This window comes from Hirundo rustica, chromosome 17, assembly GCF_015227805.2.
Source record: "Hirundo rustica isolate bHirRus1 chromosome 17, bHirRus1.pri.v3, whole genome shotgun sequence".
In the NCBI taxonomy this organism is placed as follows: Eukaryota; Metazoa; Chordata; class Aves; order Passeriformes; family Hirundinidae; genus Hirundo; species Hirundo rustica.
In genome coordinates this window covers 7,844,051-7,864,808 of record NC_053466.1, presented here as the reverse complement: position 1 = coordinate 7,864,808, position 20,758 = coordinate 7,844,051, and the positions used below count along the sequence as shown (strand labels likewise).

Sequence of the window (20,758 nt, the reverse complement as noted above, 5' to 3'; positions counted from 1 at the left end):
CTGCCTGGAGAGAGCTGTGTCCTTTGTGTTCTCACTCTGCTTCTGTGACTCGCAGCACAAAATGTCTTTATATTTACATTCCCATGAAGTTCAGCCTCTGCAATTCCAGACTCCAGGCTGTGTTCTGAGAGGGAACTTTGGCATGTCCCTGCTTCAAAGCTGCTGTCTGAACAATGCGGGGAGCTGAAAATGCAACTCTCCTTCATCTGTGTGATACTCAAGACAGCACCAGAGCTCACACTGGGGCAACAAGCATTTGCCTGTGGTTTCATATGGAACAAATCTCAGTGCCATGGAAGAAAGCCTGCCTATGTGATCAGAGCAGAGTGTGGAAAAGATAATACCCTGTAATTTTTATGGGAAGCTCTCCTTGTTCTTCATTAAAGTATTATCAGGACTTACCATAACTGTTGATTCCCACTGACTTCCAGCTGAGTAATGGACTGGACCCAGTAAATCCTTGCATAATTCTCGCAAACGATATTCAAACCCTGGAGGTAGTCAGAAATAAAATCACATTTGACAGCATTTCACTACATAAAACCCCTCCACAATGTAGCAGACAACATTCAGGGAAGAATTACAAGAAGAATAAAATAAAGCCCAAAACACTGATTTCTGGAAAGTTATATTACTATTCCTACAGCAATGCTTTGGAACTATAAGATGATTTTTAGAGCTCTGAAGTGTCTTATTTAAGGTTCTTAAAGCCAAACCCACTACTAAAGATGATTTACAACAGGGAGAAAAACTGAAGTCTGAAGTAATTACTCCAGCTTGTTTCAAGAGCTGCCCTGATCTCAACCTCACACTCCCCTCCCACACAAACATGCCAGCTTTCAAAGAACCAAAACACCTTTAATAAAACCACACACAGTTTCCAGGCCACATTTATTTACCCAAAAAATCAGAGGGGGAAATTCCCTTCCAAGAAACAAAGTCTATTCAAGAGTAACTTGCCAATTAATATATAATAGATCAAGTGTTCGAATGGATTATAATTCAGTAGATGTTGAAATAATCATAAGAATAAAGGGTCAATAATAAGTTGTGCAATTTTCAATGTTCAGCAGCTCTAGAAAGTGTGAGCCAGCAATACACATCTGGCAAAGCAGTTTTTGTGACATCCATCCATCCATGGCAGCAACATTTGGAGGTGCCAGAGGAACCCAGTGCATGCAGCAGAGGTTCTTAATTAGGGAAGGCTTTTAAAAGTACAACCATCTCTTGAACATGTAACCCAAGATGAATATTTTAATTTCAGCTGGGGAAGGACAGAGAGAACCACATGCAGTTCAACAAGCTCTCTTGTTAAATAAGGTAAAGGTCAAAGGGCAAGAATTAATGAGCTTGATTTTAATTCTGCCAACAACTATTAGGTGGCCTAATGTGAACCATTTCTTTTCCCTCTGCGCAGAATGATTATGCAAGGTGAGGAGTAAGGCTGAATTAATACAAAGGGAACTACTAAATTCTGAACGCAGACAGGCAGAGATACAACAGAGGTCTTTAGAATCCAAAAAGTATAAAGTCAGTTGGTTAACCTTGTTTAACATAATAGCACAGAGATAAAGTGTATTCAAATATAAAACAGACACAAGGAACCTTTCTTGTGTGTTTCTTTTCCCACAGAATTTAACATGTGGATCTCACTAGTAGAGGCAGCTGGAATTTGAGAATGTCATAAAGGAATAAAGTGCAAGCAATACAAGCGGATTCTCTGCAATTTTATGTGCTTGGGCACAAAGTGTACCCAAGTCAGAGACGGAGCAACCCCTCCCTCTCCCATCAGGCAGCAATTGTCAGCTGGCTGAGGAGGGCTATGCATTTTACAGCGTGCTGGTTTCCCTGAAACCTCTGCAGCTGCTGCCAGACAATAGCTGGGAGAAGCCTGACAGACCACTGGGCTTTTTTACAATGCAGTTGCCATTACTGCAGTCTGCAGATGGCACTGCTTCCCCAGGCCACGGCCTGCCCCCAGTCACTGTGCCAAAACAGGAGTCCTGAGGACTGAGCACAGCAGAAGCAAATGCAATTTGTTTTGGCTTTAAGCAAAGCAGAAGCCAAGTGCTAAAAGGAGGATGTCAAGGGCAATCATACATGGACATGACACGAACAGAGTGTTTTCAGAAGGCCACAGAGCTGCAGAGCAGTACCAGAGCCTGGCAGGTCTCACCTTCATTAACTAGGTACCGTGCATAGATAAGGAGCCAGTGGTGATATTCGTGACTGGATTGTAATATAAGTGCTGCTGCTATCTGGTTCTCCAGGTATGCAAGTGTTGTCTCTTGTTGCACTAAATGAGGCATGGAGAACAATCTTGCAGCTTGCCTTCCTGAACTGCAAAACCAAAAAGATTAACATGCCAGAAAATCAGATGTAAGTTTAAGGAATACATCTTTCTGTAGCACTAGCTATAGCGCACTGATCTTTCAGAGACACACAGATATAAAGTTAAAGCATTTAAAGGATTTCTTGCATATAAACACACTGTCACAAGAAAGCTAATTTGAAAAGAGTAGCTAGTTGTTAGAATATTTTTCAAAAAGGGAATTTTTCATTCTGTTATTCTCTCTCTCTCTCTCTAAAAGAGAGTGTTGTTTGTTTATATTTCAAATGCTTTTCACAACAAATTCCCTTTCCCCTCAAGAGAACGGCAATAAAATCATACAACTCTACACAGTTTCTCCCTGGAAAAAAACTAAACTTGGATGTGAAGGGCAGAAATAGCAAAGAAATCTGCCTGGGAAATCTAATTCAAGTGAGGATGGGCTATTAAGCTACCTACAGGAATCTGCTCTGGCTCACACAATTCCTTAGTGATATTTTCACATGTTGAAAATACTCTCTACATGAGTAATATCTCACCTTTCTCAGAAACTTCATTAAATAGATTCTTTGAGGCCAGCTGAACTAACTCAAAAATTGTAATCCTACTCCAGAAAGCTAGTAAACTAAAAATTAAACTGCAAAACATAAAATACGCAGTTTAGCTAATAAAAGTCTAACAGAATTGTCCAATGCCTTGCCCATTCAATAAAGAGAAGCCTTAAAATGATTATATTTAGAGCATGCTTTCCTGCTCCCCCAAGCAATTTCATAACACTGAGATACAGACTATAAACATGCAAAGGATTAGAAAACCACGGCATGAGCGACTGATCACTTCAGAGCCGCTGGTATTTCCATAACTCAGTGATTCAGGCAGCGAATAAAGAAGGTGAAAGACCCCAACGCGCCGGTGACGCGTGCGTACTTGGATGTGCGTCCCTGTATGACAGCCAAGGGCCCAGAACACAGCATGGCTTCTTGGGATGGCAAACTAGTCCTGAAGTCTGCACATTGTGCTAGGGAGTCCTGTTTGTCAGAAACAAGATTCCTGAAAAAAAGCAAACAACCAAAAAACAAGTGTGAGGAGTGCAAACGGCAACGTCAGCAGATCCAGCTCTGTTCCGCCTCAAAAATCTGATTTGCGTTTTCACAGATAACCAAAAAATATCACTGTTGTGGCTCAGGAATTCCAGGGACCCTGATTTTTCCCGCTACATATCCAAATTCTGCTTGTGCCATGTCCCTCCTACCCCTAAAGTTAAAAATATTAATTACATAATATAATTTACCATTACTTTGGATGGAAATTAACTTTCTCCTTGCCATTTTTCAATCTAATAAGAAGCCACGACCCAGAACAATGCCAGTCGTGAACACAGGTAATGACTTTCTCATTAAGAACTTGATTTTACCTTATGCCAGGTCTCCCCCCAACACCAGACACACACACATTGACAATCTTTTCCATAATCACAGCTTTCCCTTCACATGGAGGGAGCTGACATTACAGCTGCCATTCCCACACCTAAGTAAGGATATCATCTTCACTGGCTTGAGATGCCAGGAGAAAGAGTGGCTCAAACCAATGCTAAGTTTAGACTTCAGACAGCACAGGGGTAAAATGGTACAAATATTTTAAATACCCTTTACTGCTTTCTCATATTTAAATTTGTATGATGACTAAAGGCATTGCTCTTTTGTATATTTCCCAAGATATGGTATGAATTAAGAAACGGCAGCAAATTCAGAATTATGGCTGAGAGCCTGTCCCCTGCTCCTTACTCCCTTAAAAAAAAGGACAAATAAGGTATTTTTCCTTTTCCAGAGGATTTGTTTCAAGTAGTTGAATAACAACAATTATTTTAAGGAGGAGTTAAAACAATAAGCCCTTTCATCCAGCAGGCTCATTACCCTAATTACAACAATTATATTAGGATTACAACATGGGGGTTTTTTTCTTCTTAGGAAGACAACAAATAACCTGCTTTGGAAAGACACTGTAAATAATTTACCCATGGAAATTTGTTATAGGAACTTGTGCCTTTCCATGGGGAAAGTCTGTCTGATCCCCAACAAGACACAGACTCTTGTTCTTCCACGACTCTGAGGTAGAACGATTTCTTCCTGGTAAATCAGAACACGTCAGTTCCTCTGAGTTGCAAAAGCAGGAAATAATCCAGGACTTACCATGTAGCAAGAGAAGGATTAAAGCAGTATGCCTTCCCATCAGACATGCTCATGACAGGAATTCCATGCTGAGTCAGCAAGATCTGAGAGACAGTTGCATCACTTCCTGCAAGTCAAATCAGACCAAAGTGTTTCTTTTAGTCTTGCCTAAGACTCCTAATGGTAAAAAATGGTATCCACCATTAATTATCAGAAAAAGGTTCAATGTTGTTCTCAAGCACTGACAGGAAGGTCAAGACACAAGCTAATGATGGCAAGCACCAGGCTCAGTGCAGTAGCATTAACATCAGTTTTGCAAAATACATTATCAATCTCGATGCTGCAATTTACACAGAACATGGGCTTAATCAGGAACATTCTCCTTACCAGGGAAAATCTTCAGCAATTCTGCCATGTCTGTTGTAACTCAAGAAGCCTTTAGCTTTCTTTTTCCCCTTAATTTAAAATTATAAACCCCAGCAAATTTAGATAAGCGTGCTCTCCACGAGCACAGTATAAGTGAGATAGCTGGAGTCTCATCTCCCAGCATATTCCAAGCCCAGGGCTTGTGCATGTAACTAATGATGACATTTGCAAACTGCTTATACAACTGCTTTCTAGCTAGTTTGGGTTAGTACAGTGTGGATTAAAACTAAAACAGAAGCCAAGGTACTCTGAGACACTGCTTTTTTGATGATTCCTGTTGTGCCAGATATTGCAGTGATTGAAACTGAAGATTTTTAAGTAATGAATCAGAAGATAATCAGAAACAAACATACAAATTATACGGAGGAATTGCTGTAATAGCAGATTTACATTATTTATTTTGTGATCTTCACAACACTGAACTTCTACATTCAGAAGCAAGGCACACTATAAGCTACAGAATCTCACACAAGTTTGCTACTCACTGGTATTGTCATCACTGTTATTTCAAGAACTTCCTTTTTTTACACAATAATGAAGGGAAATTATTTGTTTAGGCTTTTCAGGTTTCATAAAATTTCAGCATATTCATAAATGGCACTAAATAGTACAGGTAGGCTCAAAGGTTGATAATTAAAGGACTTGTTTATTACCTGAAAATATTGTTTGCAAAGACTCATCTCTAACAATGGCTATCTGCTTGTGAACATCCCTGAAAAAGACAAAAGAACAAGTCTGCAGTCATCCAACAACTGAAAACTCCAAAACCTTTTAACAAATGCACTTCTTCACTACTCATGACAAAGTGGGGGGCTGGGGAGTTTAGGGTTTTTTTGTTTGTTTGGACATTTTCTTCATTGCTTCGACAAAATTATTTTGGCAAACTCAAACCCTTTATGGCAAGACAGAAGTTAATAGCAGAGAACAGTTTTTATGGCTCTTTACCAGGAAACCTCATTACAACAAAGCAAACAGTGAGAATCCAAACAACTCCTTTAGGAGCTCTGACTTGCCAGAGACATTAGATTGAACTCAACAGCTGTGAACGAGTTACCAGTGTTTTTATCTTGGCATCTTGAAAATGGCTGGAGCACCTTAACTCTGAAACTCATGTGCTTCATTGGTTAAGTGTGATGGAAGATGGAAATATCCATCCTTCTTCCTTGGAATTATCATCCAGCTTCTCTTCCCCACCCCCCCATTCCATTCCACACGCATCGCAAGCACTTAAACTAGTGACCTCAAGCTGATTCTTTATCTTCACTCTAGAACCAAGTTCAATATTCTGGACTGTCCTAGAACAGAAACAGGATTCTGCTGGAACAGAAACAGTCCTGCCCAGTAAACTCAGCATATTCTATCCCAAAGTGGACTTGTGCTCGGAGCTGAGGTGGCTGCAGCTCCTGTCTCAGCAGCAGGGCAGTGACACAACTGAAGGTACCTAGGAGCACGGCCTGATGCAGCTGCTGCAGCCGTGGGGCCCTTACCAAACAGAGAGCGTAGCAGCAGTGGTGAGAGCCATGATGCAAGAACCTGTGCAATGCAGGGTGGAAATGGGTGTATTCAATATTATAGGAGGAAGAAGGCGACGACCACAAGCTGAAAATACTGACAATGTTCGTTTCTCACAGGCCACAGTTACGATCTCACTGGAAAAAGAAACAAACAGAACCCAAACAAGAAACATTTGTGTGTTGTCAAATGCAAGTAGCATTAAAACAGGCTGAATTCTTGAGCTATCATATAACTTGGGTCAATTCCCCAAAAAATAACTATTGCAGCTTTAAGAAAAAATTTTCAATACCAAGAGAAGTCATAAATGAAGCAGACCAAAGGGCATAGCTGGAAATATCAGTAAAGCTTTTGGTTATACACAAGCTCTCCCTCAGGCCTGTACTTGTATTTAGCTTTAAATTCTGCTGATTCTTTTTCAGACTTAGACATGGCTAAGGCTTCAGAAATATAATTTCAATTGAAACTCTGAATTTGGAATTAGGCAAAATTGAGAAAAAATTAAGAGAAAACTAGCAAAAGAGTCAGGAAAATACTTTAACATGACCAAACATGCCATTTCAAATTTTTCATTCTTTAGTAGTTAGCACTTGAAAAGCTGTCACTTATGATTTAGTCAACTTTAATGAAGAATTTTAAAGGAGAAATGTAAAACTACAGGAAAATAGTTGTAACTGGCTAATGTGAATTGTGATGTTTTAAGGCTGCATAGAATTAATACTTGAAGCAAAACCTGAGGCTAAGAGGAGTGCACGCTTTTACCCATAAATATATACCATAAATACCCATTAATAAATATTTACCCAAAAATAACTGTAAACTGTACTTTTGTATACCTAAAAATATCTTCTGGCCTTCAGGACCCCCTTCCTCCAAAAGATTCTCTCTTACCAGCTTCCTGCTGCAGCGAGGATTCGACTGGTGACGACTGTCTCCCACTCCTTTCCTTCTCGATTACACTTTAACCTGCTCAGCTTTGAGCCCCCCACTGTGGTCATTTCATTCTCCACTTCGAGGTACATTGATGGATCTGAACTTATCTGAAATACAAAAAAAATAAAATAATTTTTTGGAAGAGGAAAGAAACTACTCAAAAAACCAGCAACTACTATCAGAACCAAAACAATGCTGTCTTTAAGAACAGATTTAAGTATGGCGTTCTCTGTTTAATGTGGCTTCAAAATATAGCACGGCACTTCAAAAGAAGCAGATCTCTGAAAATCAGCCTTGCCTAGAAACACAAGTAATTTCTTTGTATTTGAAGCACAAACGTAAGGAAAGGCTGTGCTAGTCTGTCTCTGCTTCCTAATTATGGGCACCAGATCAAGTCTGAATGTGCCCAGTCTCCCCACAGCCTTGCAATTGGAACCAGAACTACCACAGCCTGAACACACCTAAAAACTGTTTAATAAGTACCTAAAACTATTTGCCAGCCTGTTCAGATGCAGAGCACCTCCAGAGAGCTCTCAGAAAATCTCTGCTTTTATTCCTCAGCGGTGTACTCCAACAGCACTGCAGGAACAGCGCAGCAGCCACTCCCCCCAGAGCCTTTCACCTCCACCACACTCTTTGGCTGACCAGGAGGAGGGAGCGATGAACCAGAGGTACTCACTCCTCTTTGGACTTCAGCTGGATCACAAGTGTCCTAATTTTAGTTGATTTGCCATTGTCTTTACTCATCCAGGCATATTCTTAGAAGCTAAAGTGTTACAATTTTGCTTGAACAAATACATGCGTTCAAATGTTCACTCATCAAAGGACGTGAATAACCTTAGGATATTTAAAAGAAAGCAGGGTATTTTTGTTTTTAAAGTATTACGTTTTTTTTCCTTATAATCCACTTACTTGCAAAGTAAACGATTTCTGTGGGATTGGGGTTGGCAGTTTAAGTGCTAATGCTGGTGCAGAGATGCAAGCAGCATCCTTCTCAGAGGCCAGTGTAGCTGGGGACTGGAAAAAAATTGCAGAAATAGTTACATTTTTCTGTTAAAAAAAGTGAAAACCAAATATATTCCACCAAATAGACTGATGTGAATTTTTTTTTTTTTTTAAATTCCAAATAATGCCAATTGCAAAATATTAGTCCTGTTCCAATTAGTTGTATGAATACAAGTTTTTTAATACAGCTTCTAAGAATCAAAGAAAAACAAAAACTTGAAGTGGTTTTAGATTTGTTTTTGAAAACACCCCTATATTCAGCTGCAACTAATTAATGAAAATTCTGGTATATTACATGGAAAATCTAAGCTTTAGATGCTGAAAACACAGGTATCTATACACCCTAAAATGATGGAAACTCTAATGCAACTACTTTAGGGTTCTGAGGAAATTCATAACCATTTAAGTCACCATATCCAAGTAATTTTCTCATTCTTGGACCACTCTCCATCACACACCACCAAAAACCCGTGGTATTTCATTTTATTCTACACAGTCATTTGGCATGTTAGCACTACTGGGCGTGCTGGGACCTTTAGTAAGTAGCTACACATCTATATAAAAGATAAACACATGTCCCACACCACGCGCACCTGCTTAAATTCTAAAACCAGTAAGTTTAAAGGCATGGAAGAGGGATGGTTAAAAATTCTGAGGGACTGATACTACTTGTGTTTCCCTGAGTTGATGGAACAAGTCAACACGGAAACTGACTTTATGAAGTGAACTTTAAAAGCCACAATGAATCTTCTATATTTCACCTGAACAGTTAAAGTTACTGGTACAAGTCTGGAGTCTTTCCGAGGCCTTCCTTTTTTCTTCTTTTCTACTGTTTCTCCCTCAAGTTCCAGTTTCCGTTTGGGTACACTGAGGGGTTTAACAGCTGGAATCTTCTCTTCACTGTCACTGCTGCTCTCCAGAATATCCTTGGGCTTATTGTCTTTAATTAAATTTTGATCCTTCAGTCTGTAAAAAAAAAGTCTGTAAAAAAAAAGCTGATTCCCAAAGTTGCCATGCATCCTGCACATTGCCTTCTTGCAGATAAGATGACATTTCTTAGCCCTCTTTAAGTGTATTTCCAAAAGAACAAAGGCAGGAGGAGGAAGCTGAAGAGGAATGGCAAACCCTTTCTAAAAGTATAATGTACAATATATATGTAAACCAATCAGACTTACTCTCCCCTTTAAAAAAATTTCATTAAACCAGCAGTTAGCCGTGGGATAAAACTGGAAATAGCAACTTTATTTTAGCATTCAGTTCCCATTACCATCACATCTCTTTCCCTGAGCTGATACAAATAATTCAGCACTCTAAGATGCAAGAGTAGTTCATCTTTTCCCCTTCACTGGACATTAGACTTCCTGCTTGTTTATGTAGAACTTCTGTCACTCTGTTGTGTACCCTCAGAACTTGTTCTGTTCAGTTCTGACTGCTGCAAAATGTGCATCTGTAAACCATATACGTGACTTCAGTGCTCCAGCCTCCATTTCAGGAAACACATCTGTGGAACCACAGAATGGCTGCTGCTGGAAGGGACCTTAAAGACCATCTGATTCCAACCCCCTGCCACGGGCAGGGACACTTCCACTAGGCCAGATTGCTCCAAGCCCCATCCAACCTGGCCTTGAACACTTCCAGGGATGGGACATCGTCATTTTCTCTGGGCAACCTGTTCCAGTGTCCATCACCCTCACAGTGAGGGATTTTTTACAAATGTCTCATCTAAACCTGTTCTCTTTCAGTTTGAAGCCATTCTCCCTTGTCCTGTCACCACCTGCCCCTGTGGAAAGTCCCTCTCCAGCTCTTGCGGCCCCTTTAGGCACTGGACGGCTGCAATAAGGTCACCCTGGAGCCTTCTCTTCCCCAGGCTGTACAGCCCCAGCTCTCTGCCTGTCTCCACAGCAGAGCTGCTCCTGCTCTCCCATTATCTTTGTGGCCTCCTCTGGACTTGCTCCAACAGGTCCATGTCCCTATATAACTAAATATAATAGAACTAATACAAAGTACAATCCCTGTCTACTCTCCTGTTAACCATTATACCCTAAAATAGGTCATTTAATCATGCTCTTCCCCAAGAGCTGGTTATTAACTCACATTGTTTTGCAACTTATTCCTTAACTACTTGGCTTCAGAGAAATACCTTGCATAATCCAAACTTTTTTCCTCTGGCATCTGAATTTTGCCAAACAATACACTTTTATCCATATTTCACTGACACATTAGAAGCAATTATGAGAGTAATTTAATCCATCTTGCTTCTGCATCACGTGGTCAAGCTCTTTGACATAAAAATACTGATGTATAAAAACATGTTTTACTGATAATAACTGGGGAACTACTTTTTTCTCAAGATTGCTATTTTTTTATAATTTGTTTTGGTGAAAACAGGAATATTTATGCCATAACACAAAACAGAATGTCTTTTTTTTTTTTTATCATGTGGATCCAGAGCCAAAACCCTCTAAAATCAGAGAATCTTCTCTGCGTGCCTTCAAGGCATAAAATTGAAATATAACTGCATCTATGATGATGAGAGGTCATCTGCTGACATGCATGGTAATTTATCTTGAAGTAAATCTCTCTTGTACAGAGGTGCAGGCTGGCTATTTTTGGCTGGTTTTATCTTCTAAGGAGTCCAGCTGCACTCAGTCACACAGGCATGTGCACACACAGCCCCTCATAACAAGAGTTTTAACTTGGAATATCTCGGAGAATCTGCTTGATACCAAAAGGCCAAGCACAAATGTACAAAGGGTTAACAGCAGCACAGAATTTACCTATTCGTAGCTGCCCTCTTCCCTCCAACAGTGGAAGAAACCCAAGACAACTTCTAGAGTGTCAGCAGTGTGACATCTACACCACGGAGAATTAGTGTTTCGACTCTACATTATTACCTTCGTCCCTCCCCAGGCCATGTCTCACCTGTCCACAACAGTCTGATTTGTGTTTGTTACAACAGCAGTCCCTGAGGTGGCTTTGGATCGTTCTGTGAATCGAGAATCAAATGCTTTCATGGGTTCAATCTTGGAGGGAGTTGTCAACACAGAGGAAGACGATGCAGAAGGAGCAGCTGAGGCAGAGGTAGCATTTACACTGTCAAGAAAAGAGACAGCAAAAGAAGGTTTGAAAAATTTAATACTGGTCAGCTGCATTGCTCGTAACAACTAGCATTTGTGACACTGGCTAGAAACCAGGCTGAAAAGCTTTCACTCAAGTACATAATCAATTATGATATTCTTTTTCCACTCTTCCGTGCATCAGTGTTTTGTAACCTTTGCCTGCTGTCAAAAGCTGTCTGTGATACACCTCAGACCTTCATGTGGCTGCATATCTGGATTAAAAGACACTAATTAATGTATTGTGCATTTTAAACTCAGGAAGGAAATGATACTTTCAGCTGGTACTTACTGGGAAAGGATCACTTTTTAAAATGATCACAGGGTTTTCCTGCTTTTATCCCTTGTTCAGGTTACCAATTACAATATTATATTGCACTGTTTATCAATCAAACAATTTGGGATGAAACAATTTATGCCAGCTTTGGATTTTTGTTGTTGAAAAATCCAACCTGATTATTAGGCCTTTCCAAGCATAACTGTAGGGCAAAGGAATGTGTTTTCCCCACACTAAAGCATTCCAGGATCTATTATTTCAATAGCTGTTTACTTTAGAGATTTTTCAATTCATTCAGAGAATGAATAGCTCTAAAATAACTGATGCTTGTACTAAAAAGCTGCTAGAAGTACAATTTACAAAGAAAAGGATACTTCATGGTTTCATCTATCAATCATTTCTCATTGTCCACCCACTCATTTTTAAATCTGTGGCCAATTTCAACCGAATTTGATGGAGAAGTAGAGGTTTCAATGACACTATGCTGCTACAAAAACACACTGAGAAGAAGTCAGGTCAGTGCTACCACAAAGGGAGATGCAAGTGCAATTCAGTTGTTCTGTAATTAACTTGAAAGACACACTGGCCCATCAGCACTTGTGCTCTGACAAATCAGTGTCACGGTGCTCTGATGGGGCTGTTACACAGGAAAGAAGGATCACCATGTCTGAAGAGAGGACACAGGTCTGAATCTGATGTAAAGCAGGTTTCCTTACTCACACTACTGGAACACCTTCTGTTGTTTACTAAAGGCAAGCCACCAACCCATAAGCAAGTCATTTTGTTAAAGCAGTCAGCTGTGTACTTCATTGCACTGAAGTTCACTGCCAGAACTATGCACATGGATTTATTCATTCCTGATTTAACAATATTTAAAGTAACCCAACACTAATAAAATGTCAATGTTTTCAGGAAGGTTAGATTCTTGGGGTTTTGCAGTAAGGAAACCACTTTAATACTTTCTTCATTATAAAACTATAAACAAGAACTAAAAACTAAACAGACCCATGTAAGTGAAAAAACAAAGCAGCAAATACTAACCCATCTTTATTGGCTGCATCATCTGTTGGTTTTATACTGGCTGCTGTTGGCTCTACAGAAGGCTTTGAAGTATTAAGGGAATTTGCTGCGTTAGAATCTAGTGACATGAGCTGCTGGTTACTTTGAGAAGACATCATTGAGCCAGACAGAGTTCCAGATATTGGGATGCTATTGAAAAATGCTGTAGAAAAATCCCTAAACAAAAAGACAAACAACAAATACATTTCTCAAAACCACTTCAAAGATAATTCAAAAATAGTAATTTTAGCTAAAATATTTATTCCATTCTTCCTTTTTCCACATGTGGACACTCATATGCAACCTAAATAAATCCCCGATTACTTTCCAGAGTAATTTCTCATGTCCAAAGGATATGAAAGCTGGCACTAATATAGATATGAACCAACAATACATTGATCTGTAACAGTAAATAATGAGAATTAGCCTGATCTATGAGAAATGAGATCTTATGGCCAAAGAACATTGGTTGAAACTGTAGTTCCTAACAATAATACTTATTTCTGTAAGTGCTTTACGATGCCCTAAGATGGAGTGCCAAGTTTGGAAAAGGGAAAAAAAAAAACCAACAAAAAATAAGATAAGAAGGTAAAGAAGGATCTTAAAGATTACTTTCAAACATACCCAGTGTCCAGTTGAGCTATGCAGAGAGGTGTGATCCTTCTCCGACCATCTGCTGTTCGTGTTTCAACTTGTTTTTTTAAGAGATTCTGTTGGGAAATACATTATATCATAATTTCTGATAACTAGGAAATGCTATTTTAATTTTTTTCGAACCGACAAGAATCGATATATTAGAAGAGGTGCCTCAATTAAAAATCTGTTAGCAAAGACTTTTTCCCATAAACACAAACACTTCCAATTTTCAATCTATCCATCTGTAGAAAAGGCATTTGTGGAGAATGTAATCTGCTCTCCACTTTAGAATCAAATCTCAAATATTGTGCATATCAAATCTCTAATTAAACATTGTGTTCTATGTTTAGGAGAGAATTAAATAATGTTTTCAACCTCTGCCATTGAGAAACCGAAACAGTTCTACAGCTTCTCTGTCATTAGTTACTCTTTCTGCACACCAAGAATTTCGCATTTATCACAGAAATATCCACGAGCTTGCTTCCACATAGCCCTACTTCTGCTTAAAAGCATTTAACTCGTAACCAGTCCCAGTAAATGCCCCACTAAGTTGATCAGCTGGGCCATACACAGGCTGAAAGGTGCCATTTAATACAAACACGGGCACAGAGACTGGTTCTTTCCTAAGAGTTTGGTATTTGGTGACTGAGTATTTGGGAGTGCCCAAGTGCACCTACCTTTCTGATGTCCTCCAGGCTCTCCCCATTAACCATGCTCGCCACCTTGGGAGCTGTGGAATTCCCAGAGCCGTCCCGAATTGAGGCGTTCTTCTGATCCCCCTGCTGCTGCTGTCTCTGCTGGTACTTGAGCATCTCTGGATTCTCAATAATGGTGGTGGACAACTGAGCTTCAGTCATGATAGCCAGGCTCTTGCCATAGGTGGACTGGTGGATGTTGCTCTGTGGGTGTTAAAGATGTGAGTGACTACAAGCGCTACCGTGACATCACTGGTTATAGTACGAGGGAATCACACAAATCTAATGGGATCCATAAAATGCCCTCTCTATCATTTATACACTGGATTTTTTTTTTTTTTCTTTGTGTTTTCAACTAACACTAAATCAATATGTAAAAGAAATGAAATTCAAAGCTCTAGTTGCTAATAGCAATGAGAGGAAAAACAGCCAAAAGCAATCAATCAGTTTAAAAAGACTTGCATATATGCAAGTGGAAGAGTAATTTTATAGTGTTTTGAAGCACCCATTTCTTGTTTCCTTGGCCAAATAAATACTTCAGATGTATAATGATGTGTAAGCAAGTGGATGTTTTCCAAATCCTTACTTTCCAGAACAGAAATTAGTACCGCAAATTCACTTCTTGGTTACTCTTTTTTAATGATTTGTAAAGCAGACAAGAGCAACACATTTTCTATAATATGGAAATCAGTTACTACACACTTCTATAAACAGGCCAGTATTTTAATTGAATCAACACATCCCTGAAATATGATCAAAGGTTCTCTGAGTGCTTACTGTACCTTTTCCTCCTCGCTGAGTGGATCCCCAAGTTCATCCTGGGAAAAGTCCAAAAATGCCACGGATCCATCCATGGAACACACCAGGATTCCAAGTCCATTAAGGGTCCTGAGGGAAATAAAGGCCCAACTTTGTTTTTCATCTCTTTCATTCATGCAAAGTAGCAATCTGATGGATTGTTCAATAAAAATCTCAGCTTAAGATTTATTGTCACAGCAATAACTCAAGGAACCAAAGAAGTGGGACAGTGAGGAGACAGGATCTCAGGCAGCAGAGTCCCTGTGCCAATGGTCCTTTGCAGACTGCACAAGGATGACAATACACCTGCCCATGGCAGGAGCAGCACCATGAGAACTTCCCTGAAGGGGTAAACCAGAATAGTGCTCATAATGAACAGTGAGAGAAAAACAGAAGTGCATTTCCTTCAATAGATGAACAAAACTTCTGTATTAATGGAAATGGGTGAAGAAAGGGGCCCTCAGCTGTCAAGCAGGCCAAAAATCTTGGTACTAGGCAAGAACACAGGTTTGACTTTGTTATTGTTCATTATTTGGGTTTTTAAGCAAACTGCACATGTGATTGTTTGTGGGGATACATAGTAACCCTCTTCTGGAGGTCAGGCTTTCCTAGCAGAAAGAGAGAGGAGAAACTATACCTTCTGTCTTAGTAGAATTATAATCTTGCATATGTAACCTCTTATTGCACATTTGAAAAGATACTTGATGAATTTTGACTTCTACCCCAGACACTTTCAAGTTCAGAGCTTAGAGAGACAGCAACACAGTGGCTTACAGATTAATTGTTACACACAAGGGAGGAGGAAAGGAAAGCTGGCACAACGGCAAAGTCCTATCCAAGTTATTAAAAATCTACAAGGACCACAGCTGTAGGCATTTGGAAACCCCTATATTTGTGGCAGCTGGCACCCTGGTAGCATCACATCCAGAGAAATCAGCCTCAGCACCACAAAACAAGGTACACCAACAGTACTTCAGATTAGAAAACAGTAAAATCCTGTTCAGAGTTTTCTGCATGCTTAGCAGAGAAAATTGCTGAGCTCCTATTGACCTCCGGATCCAAGCAATTGTTCCATGAAAACATAATTATTCACAGATGTTGATTGATCCAAGTCTAGGATTCTAAACCAGAAATTATACAGATACAACAATATAATAGTATCAGGCTTCTCAGCATTTACTCAGTCCGTTTTCAGAATGGAGCATGTCTCTGGGAACACCCCATACTACTGACATTTTAGCTATCCATTTCATATATAAAAATATCAAAGTAATGGCTATAATTCTTATTTTATATGGATATAAAATATCAAGCTGCCTGATGATCCTTTGTCTCTGAAATATTCCACAAAACCATTTCCTCAGAAACTGCAAAATGTTAACCAGCAATTACTCCCAATGACTTCATGCCACGAAAAATGTACAAATTGCAGATGGAGAAATAAAAAACACTACAGGAAAACTAAACTATTCAAAGCTATTGTACTATAACAATAGCAGCACTTCTCACGAAATATTCCACTTGCTGGCTTTCTAGTCTTAATCTGCTAATGAAAGAAAAATGTTTTGGTTTTGGAAACTTTTTATTGTGGTTCATTGAGCTTCATGGCAAAATCCACATGGCACACAGAAACCAGGAAGTTACACAATTGCAAGCTTTAAAATTCACAGTATAAACCCAGCAAGAGATTGTTGTAACTATTAAGGGAGAATTTCAGAAGTGAGGAAGTGATAGAATTAAGACAACCTATGTCAGAGAATCATAACAAGAAGAAACTCATTCCACAGCTGTTTTACTGTCTCTTGCTCTAAATACATTACTATTTGTTCAGTCAATGATCTCAGGTGGCCACGTGCTAGTTGCTCGTATTATTACCAAAGATGCTTCAGCAACCAATTACTTGTGTCCCAACAAGCTCAATCCGTACTGCTTTAAGGTATTTCCACCTAATAAGTACATCTAAAATTGGTAACAATGCTTTGGCTTCCATGACAAACAGCAGAAATCAACTTACCAGGAGATGTCCATGATTGACTTGTCAAACAGCTCATGTATGACAACTAAAGGTCGCTTCAGACATGTGAGCTTAAGAAAACAAGAAACAACACTCAGAAATGTAGAAGTTCTACACTACCACAGATAGTAGCACATTAACACTCTCCCAGAGCCTCACAATAGGCACCAAACAAGATCTGGCCAGGAGACAGCTGCATGCCTGGTGGTACATCTGAAGCACCAAGCCACCTGTTCCACTGCTGGGACAGAAAAGCTCTGGAGAAGAACAGCTGACATCCACCTTTCCTTTCTGAAACACTGACTGAATTTCTTCATCAACTCTGCCTCTACACCACAGTCATAAAACACCCTCAGCCACTCCAAATGCAGTTCCACAGATGCAAAAGACAGCTTCTATTCTAAGCTGTACTGAGATGAGGATGCTGCAAACTCCCAGCACAAGAAGACAGAAAACAGATTAGGTTTCCATGTCCTCACTCAGACTACTTGTCTGAGAAAGTGAAACCTATCAAGAGCAAAGGGAATTTGGCTCACAACTACTCTTAAAGAGGATTCCTCTGCACTTAAGATAAAGAACTGAATATGAAAGCTCCAATAACCTGCTCTAAATTCGACAGTCTAAGCTCTTTAATGTCAAACCAACGGAGTTAATATCTCTAGTGTATAGTACAACTGAAATGAAGCAGAGGTTCATTCAGATATGGTCAAGGCAGTTTGATGCTCACAGGTTCACGGATGCAGTGGCACTGTCCTCTTCAGTAGTTATTTATGCTTCCATAGCTCTGTACTCTATATAAGTTTATTAAGCTCCTCAGGGCAAAGACAACTCACAACTTTGCATCTCTGTACTACCTTCTGTTGCCTCAACAGCCACTCCAAATGAAATCTTCATAATGTAAATAGAAAGTAAAATATACTGAGTGATACTCTGATACGGGTATGCACTGGTAGCCATTACCAGAAGCAGATTTAGTCATGCATCCAGAGATTGATGGATAAATATCACACTGGAATCTATAAATAGTAGATTGCAGTTAGCAATTGGTGTGTTCTGGCACAAGTTCTCATCACAAACTTTGCAAGTCAGTTAAACTGATTCCCTGTATTATTATCCAGTTGCATTTAAAAATATGAAAACAGCTACTCTTCTCTTAGCCAGAATAAAAATTTTAGTGTAGATTTTAAAGGAAAACCCAAACTAGGTATCAAAAACTTGAAAGAATACTTAAAAAGCTCACTCACTTTCACATTCCTTTCCTTTGAAAAGACAAGTAAAAAGAAGACAATAAGGTTGCCTTTATCAACTGTGGTAAAATGTTTTATCCCCTGACAGCTGGATCCTCCTTACCAGGGCACACTCTGCCCCTGGCTTCTAACTGCTCTTGCCTTTAAAGAAATTAACTAGTATCAATCCACTTCCTTCACCCCCAGCTAAACCTGCAACAAAAGAGACAAAAAAACCCTAAACATGAAAGTAAATGTAAGACCTAATGCTGCACATATGACCTTTGTGCTAAACCCCCAAGTTATCCAATGACCACGTTAATTCAAAGGCAGCAAAGAAACCACTTACCCAGACAGAAAGGGATCGATCTTTGCTACCGACAGCACAACAGCAGTAGGGACAACTTGACTTGGTGGAGCTCCCATTCTTCTGTTTCTTTTTGAAGATTTTTGGATTGAATTTCTAAACAAATGAGAGGCCCAAATTTTATCACAGTAATTACATTTTAGCAGGAGATCTGCTTTCAGAGCAAATTTTCCACTTAAGAGTGAAAAATCATACTCATATAAATAAAGTCCTGAACCAGACTTTCTAAGAGCACTGATAAAAGCTGCAGAGGCTTTCTTAATGGGCTTTCTGAATGCCTTCCCAGGAAAGGCAAACAATATGAATTTTACTAGGGATCAGAAACCCACTGGAAACCTAAATCATTTTAATCAAGTCACTGAACAGCCAATGAAGTTGATGTTTGACATTCCTAACATGCTCCTGTATTCCCCCTTGTCTCGTTCATCTACATTCAGTTCTCTTATCACAAGAGCAACCTGATTGCTTCCAACATGTAAAGTTGACATTTTTTAATCAGGACCATGCATTTGCTTTACTGATCTTGACACCCATCTTCCCCTCTTGTCCCATTTATACATAAAATTATCAAAAAACACATACAAGTTTTAACTTCAGGGATAAATTACCATCACTCACTCACCACTACTGTAACTGCCTTGCGATGCCCTACAAAATCCATGTTGGTTTTCCATCCATCCCTCTCAATGATCTGAGCAGTGGGTCCAGAATTATTCATGGCGTGAGCAGAAACAAGATAGTGACCATCAGGTGACCAGCTAAGGCGCAACACATGAGTTGTCCCTCCACACTGACAAAAAAAAACAACCCATACCAGAGCTGTAAAAGTGTTTGGCAAACAAAGGGGCTGTAATAGAAACTATTGAAATTTCAGATTTAGGGAATATGATTACAAAGTAAGTTTCCTGTGAATATAAAAGAATGACCTCACACACAATTGTCAGCATTTGGCCGTGTTTATGATGGTGATGTAGTGTAACTTAAAGGGGAGGAAAGGAACTCAGGGAACTTTTTTTTAAAGGAAACACAAATGTTACATCTTTTTGGATACTGTTTCCTCAGATTTATCAGAGTCCCAGTTAGTAACAGGGCTCCAAACAGCAAGCACTAATGATGAGATTTCAGCTTGCCACAGCAGCCTCCAGGCTAATTGAAGCAGATAAGGTCTATTCCAAAGAGCAACTGCACTAATCACAATACCCTCAGATCACTGCAGAACACTCCACTCACCACCCACCAGCTTCTGTCCCCACAAACTTGAGCTCTTCATCAGAGTCATCACCTAACAGCCCTATGATGCCAGACCAAAGATCCCTCCTAAGCACTTACCTCGTTTCTGATAGTGGCCAGCAGAAGATGCACAGGGAAGAATGTCAGACTGTCGTGATCAGTGTGCCAACACTTCCCCAGAATTACCACTACATTTCCAGAAGTTTACTTAATTGTCTACATAACCCATGTAAACCTTTGGTATCCACAATAACAACTGGCAATAAGAGTTTCTAATCGATCACATTTTTATGAGAAAGTAATTATTTTTTTCCCCCCTTTTGAAGCTGCTATCTGAGAGCTTCATTTGATTCAGCACTGTTCAATTAATTCACGTTTGTGCAGAATCAGAGTTATTCTTCTAGTTTTCACTCATTCTAAGGGAATTCACTTTGAACAGTCCCATTCTGAAGTACCTCATCAAAGGGCTTTGTGATGCTGGTTTCCAGCTGCCAGTCCATGGTCCGCCACACCTTTAAACTTCGATCATCAGCCTGAGAGGCAATGTATTTTCCAACAGGATCCCAGGTCAGCCCTTTCACCAAGCCAGAATGCCCCTTCAAAGTGGCAAGAATTTCTGTGCACACAAAAATCAATAATAGAGAGTAGTTACTGCTACCTCCTTTAGGGCAGAGTGCGGAGAAAATTTACAACATTTTTGAAACAGTGTATTAAGTATAACATCCTTTAGTGTAGAAACAATATATCAACCAAATTGGAACCTGTACTTAAGAAAAAACCTGATATAAAAAAGTGGTAAGGAGAATTCTGGCCGGAATAAGAGGTGCAAAACTCTTTCGAAGACAGAGGAGGAAGAGCAGCAGAGTCCCAGTGCTTCAGAGCAGCACTTTGAAGCTGTGGAAAGCAGCACGTGAACTGGAATTTCAGTTAAACATTCACCCTTTGCTCCACACCCAAAGATTATCAC

The 20,758-nt window shown here is 39.6% G+C and overlaps 1 protein-coding gene across 1 annotated transcript in view; it reads right to left on the bottom strand.

The window, feature by feature from the left end:
- Positions 1-20,758, bottom strand: part of LOC120760639 (protein HIRA) — a 32,528-nt gene that overhangs the window by 991 nt on the left and 10,779 nt on the right. The window contains exons 7-24 of the mRNA XM_040081117.2: positions 20,247-20,407; positions 19,184-19,351; positions 18,544-18,657; positions 16,969-17,039; positions 14,939-15,044; positions 14,139-14,360; positions 13,450-13,535; positions 12,808-13,002; positions 11,296-11,466; positions 9,135-9,339; positions 8,281-8,385; positions 7,327-7,475; positions 6,411-6,572; positions 5,577-5,635; positions 4,519-4,624; positions 3,257-3,379; positions 2,177-2,340; positions 403-491 (exon numbers count right to left, since the gene is read on the bottom strand). Of these exons, the coding sequence (XP_039937051.1) occupies positions 403-491; positions 2,177-2,340; positions 3,257-3,379; positions 4,519-4,624; positions 5,577-5,635; positions 6,411-6,572; positions 7,327-7,475; positions 8,281-8,385; positions 9,135-9,339; positions 11,296-11,466; positions 12,808-13,002; positions 13,450-13,535; positions 14,139-14,360; positions 14,939-15,044; positions 16,969-17,039; positions 18,544-18,657; positions 19,184-19,351; positions 20,247-20,407 (2,456 nt within the window). The remainder of the gene's footprint in view (positions 1-402; positions 492-2,176; positions 2,341-3,256; positions 3,380-4,518; positions 4,625-5,576; positions 5,636-6,410; positions 6,573-7,326; positions 7,476-8,280; positions 8,386-9,134; positions 9,340-11,295; positions 11,467-12,807; positions 13,003-13,449; positions 13,536-14,138; positions 14,361-14,938; positions 15,045-16,968; positions 17,040-18,543; positions 18,658-19,183; positions 19,352-20,246; positions 20,408-20,758) is intronic.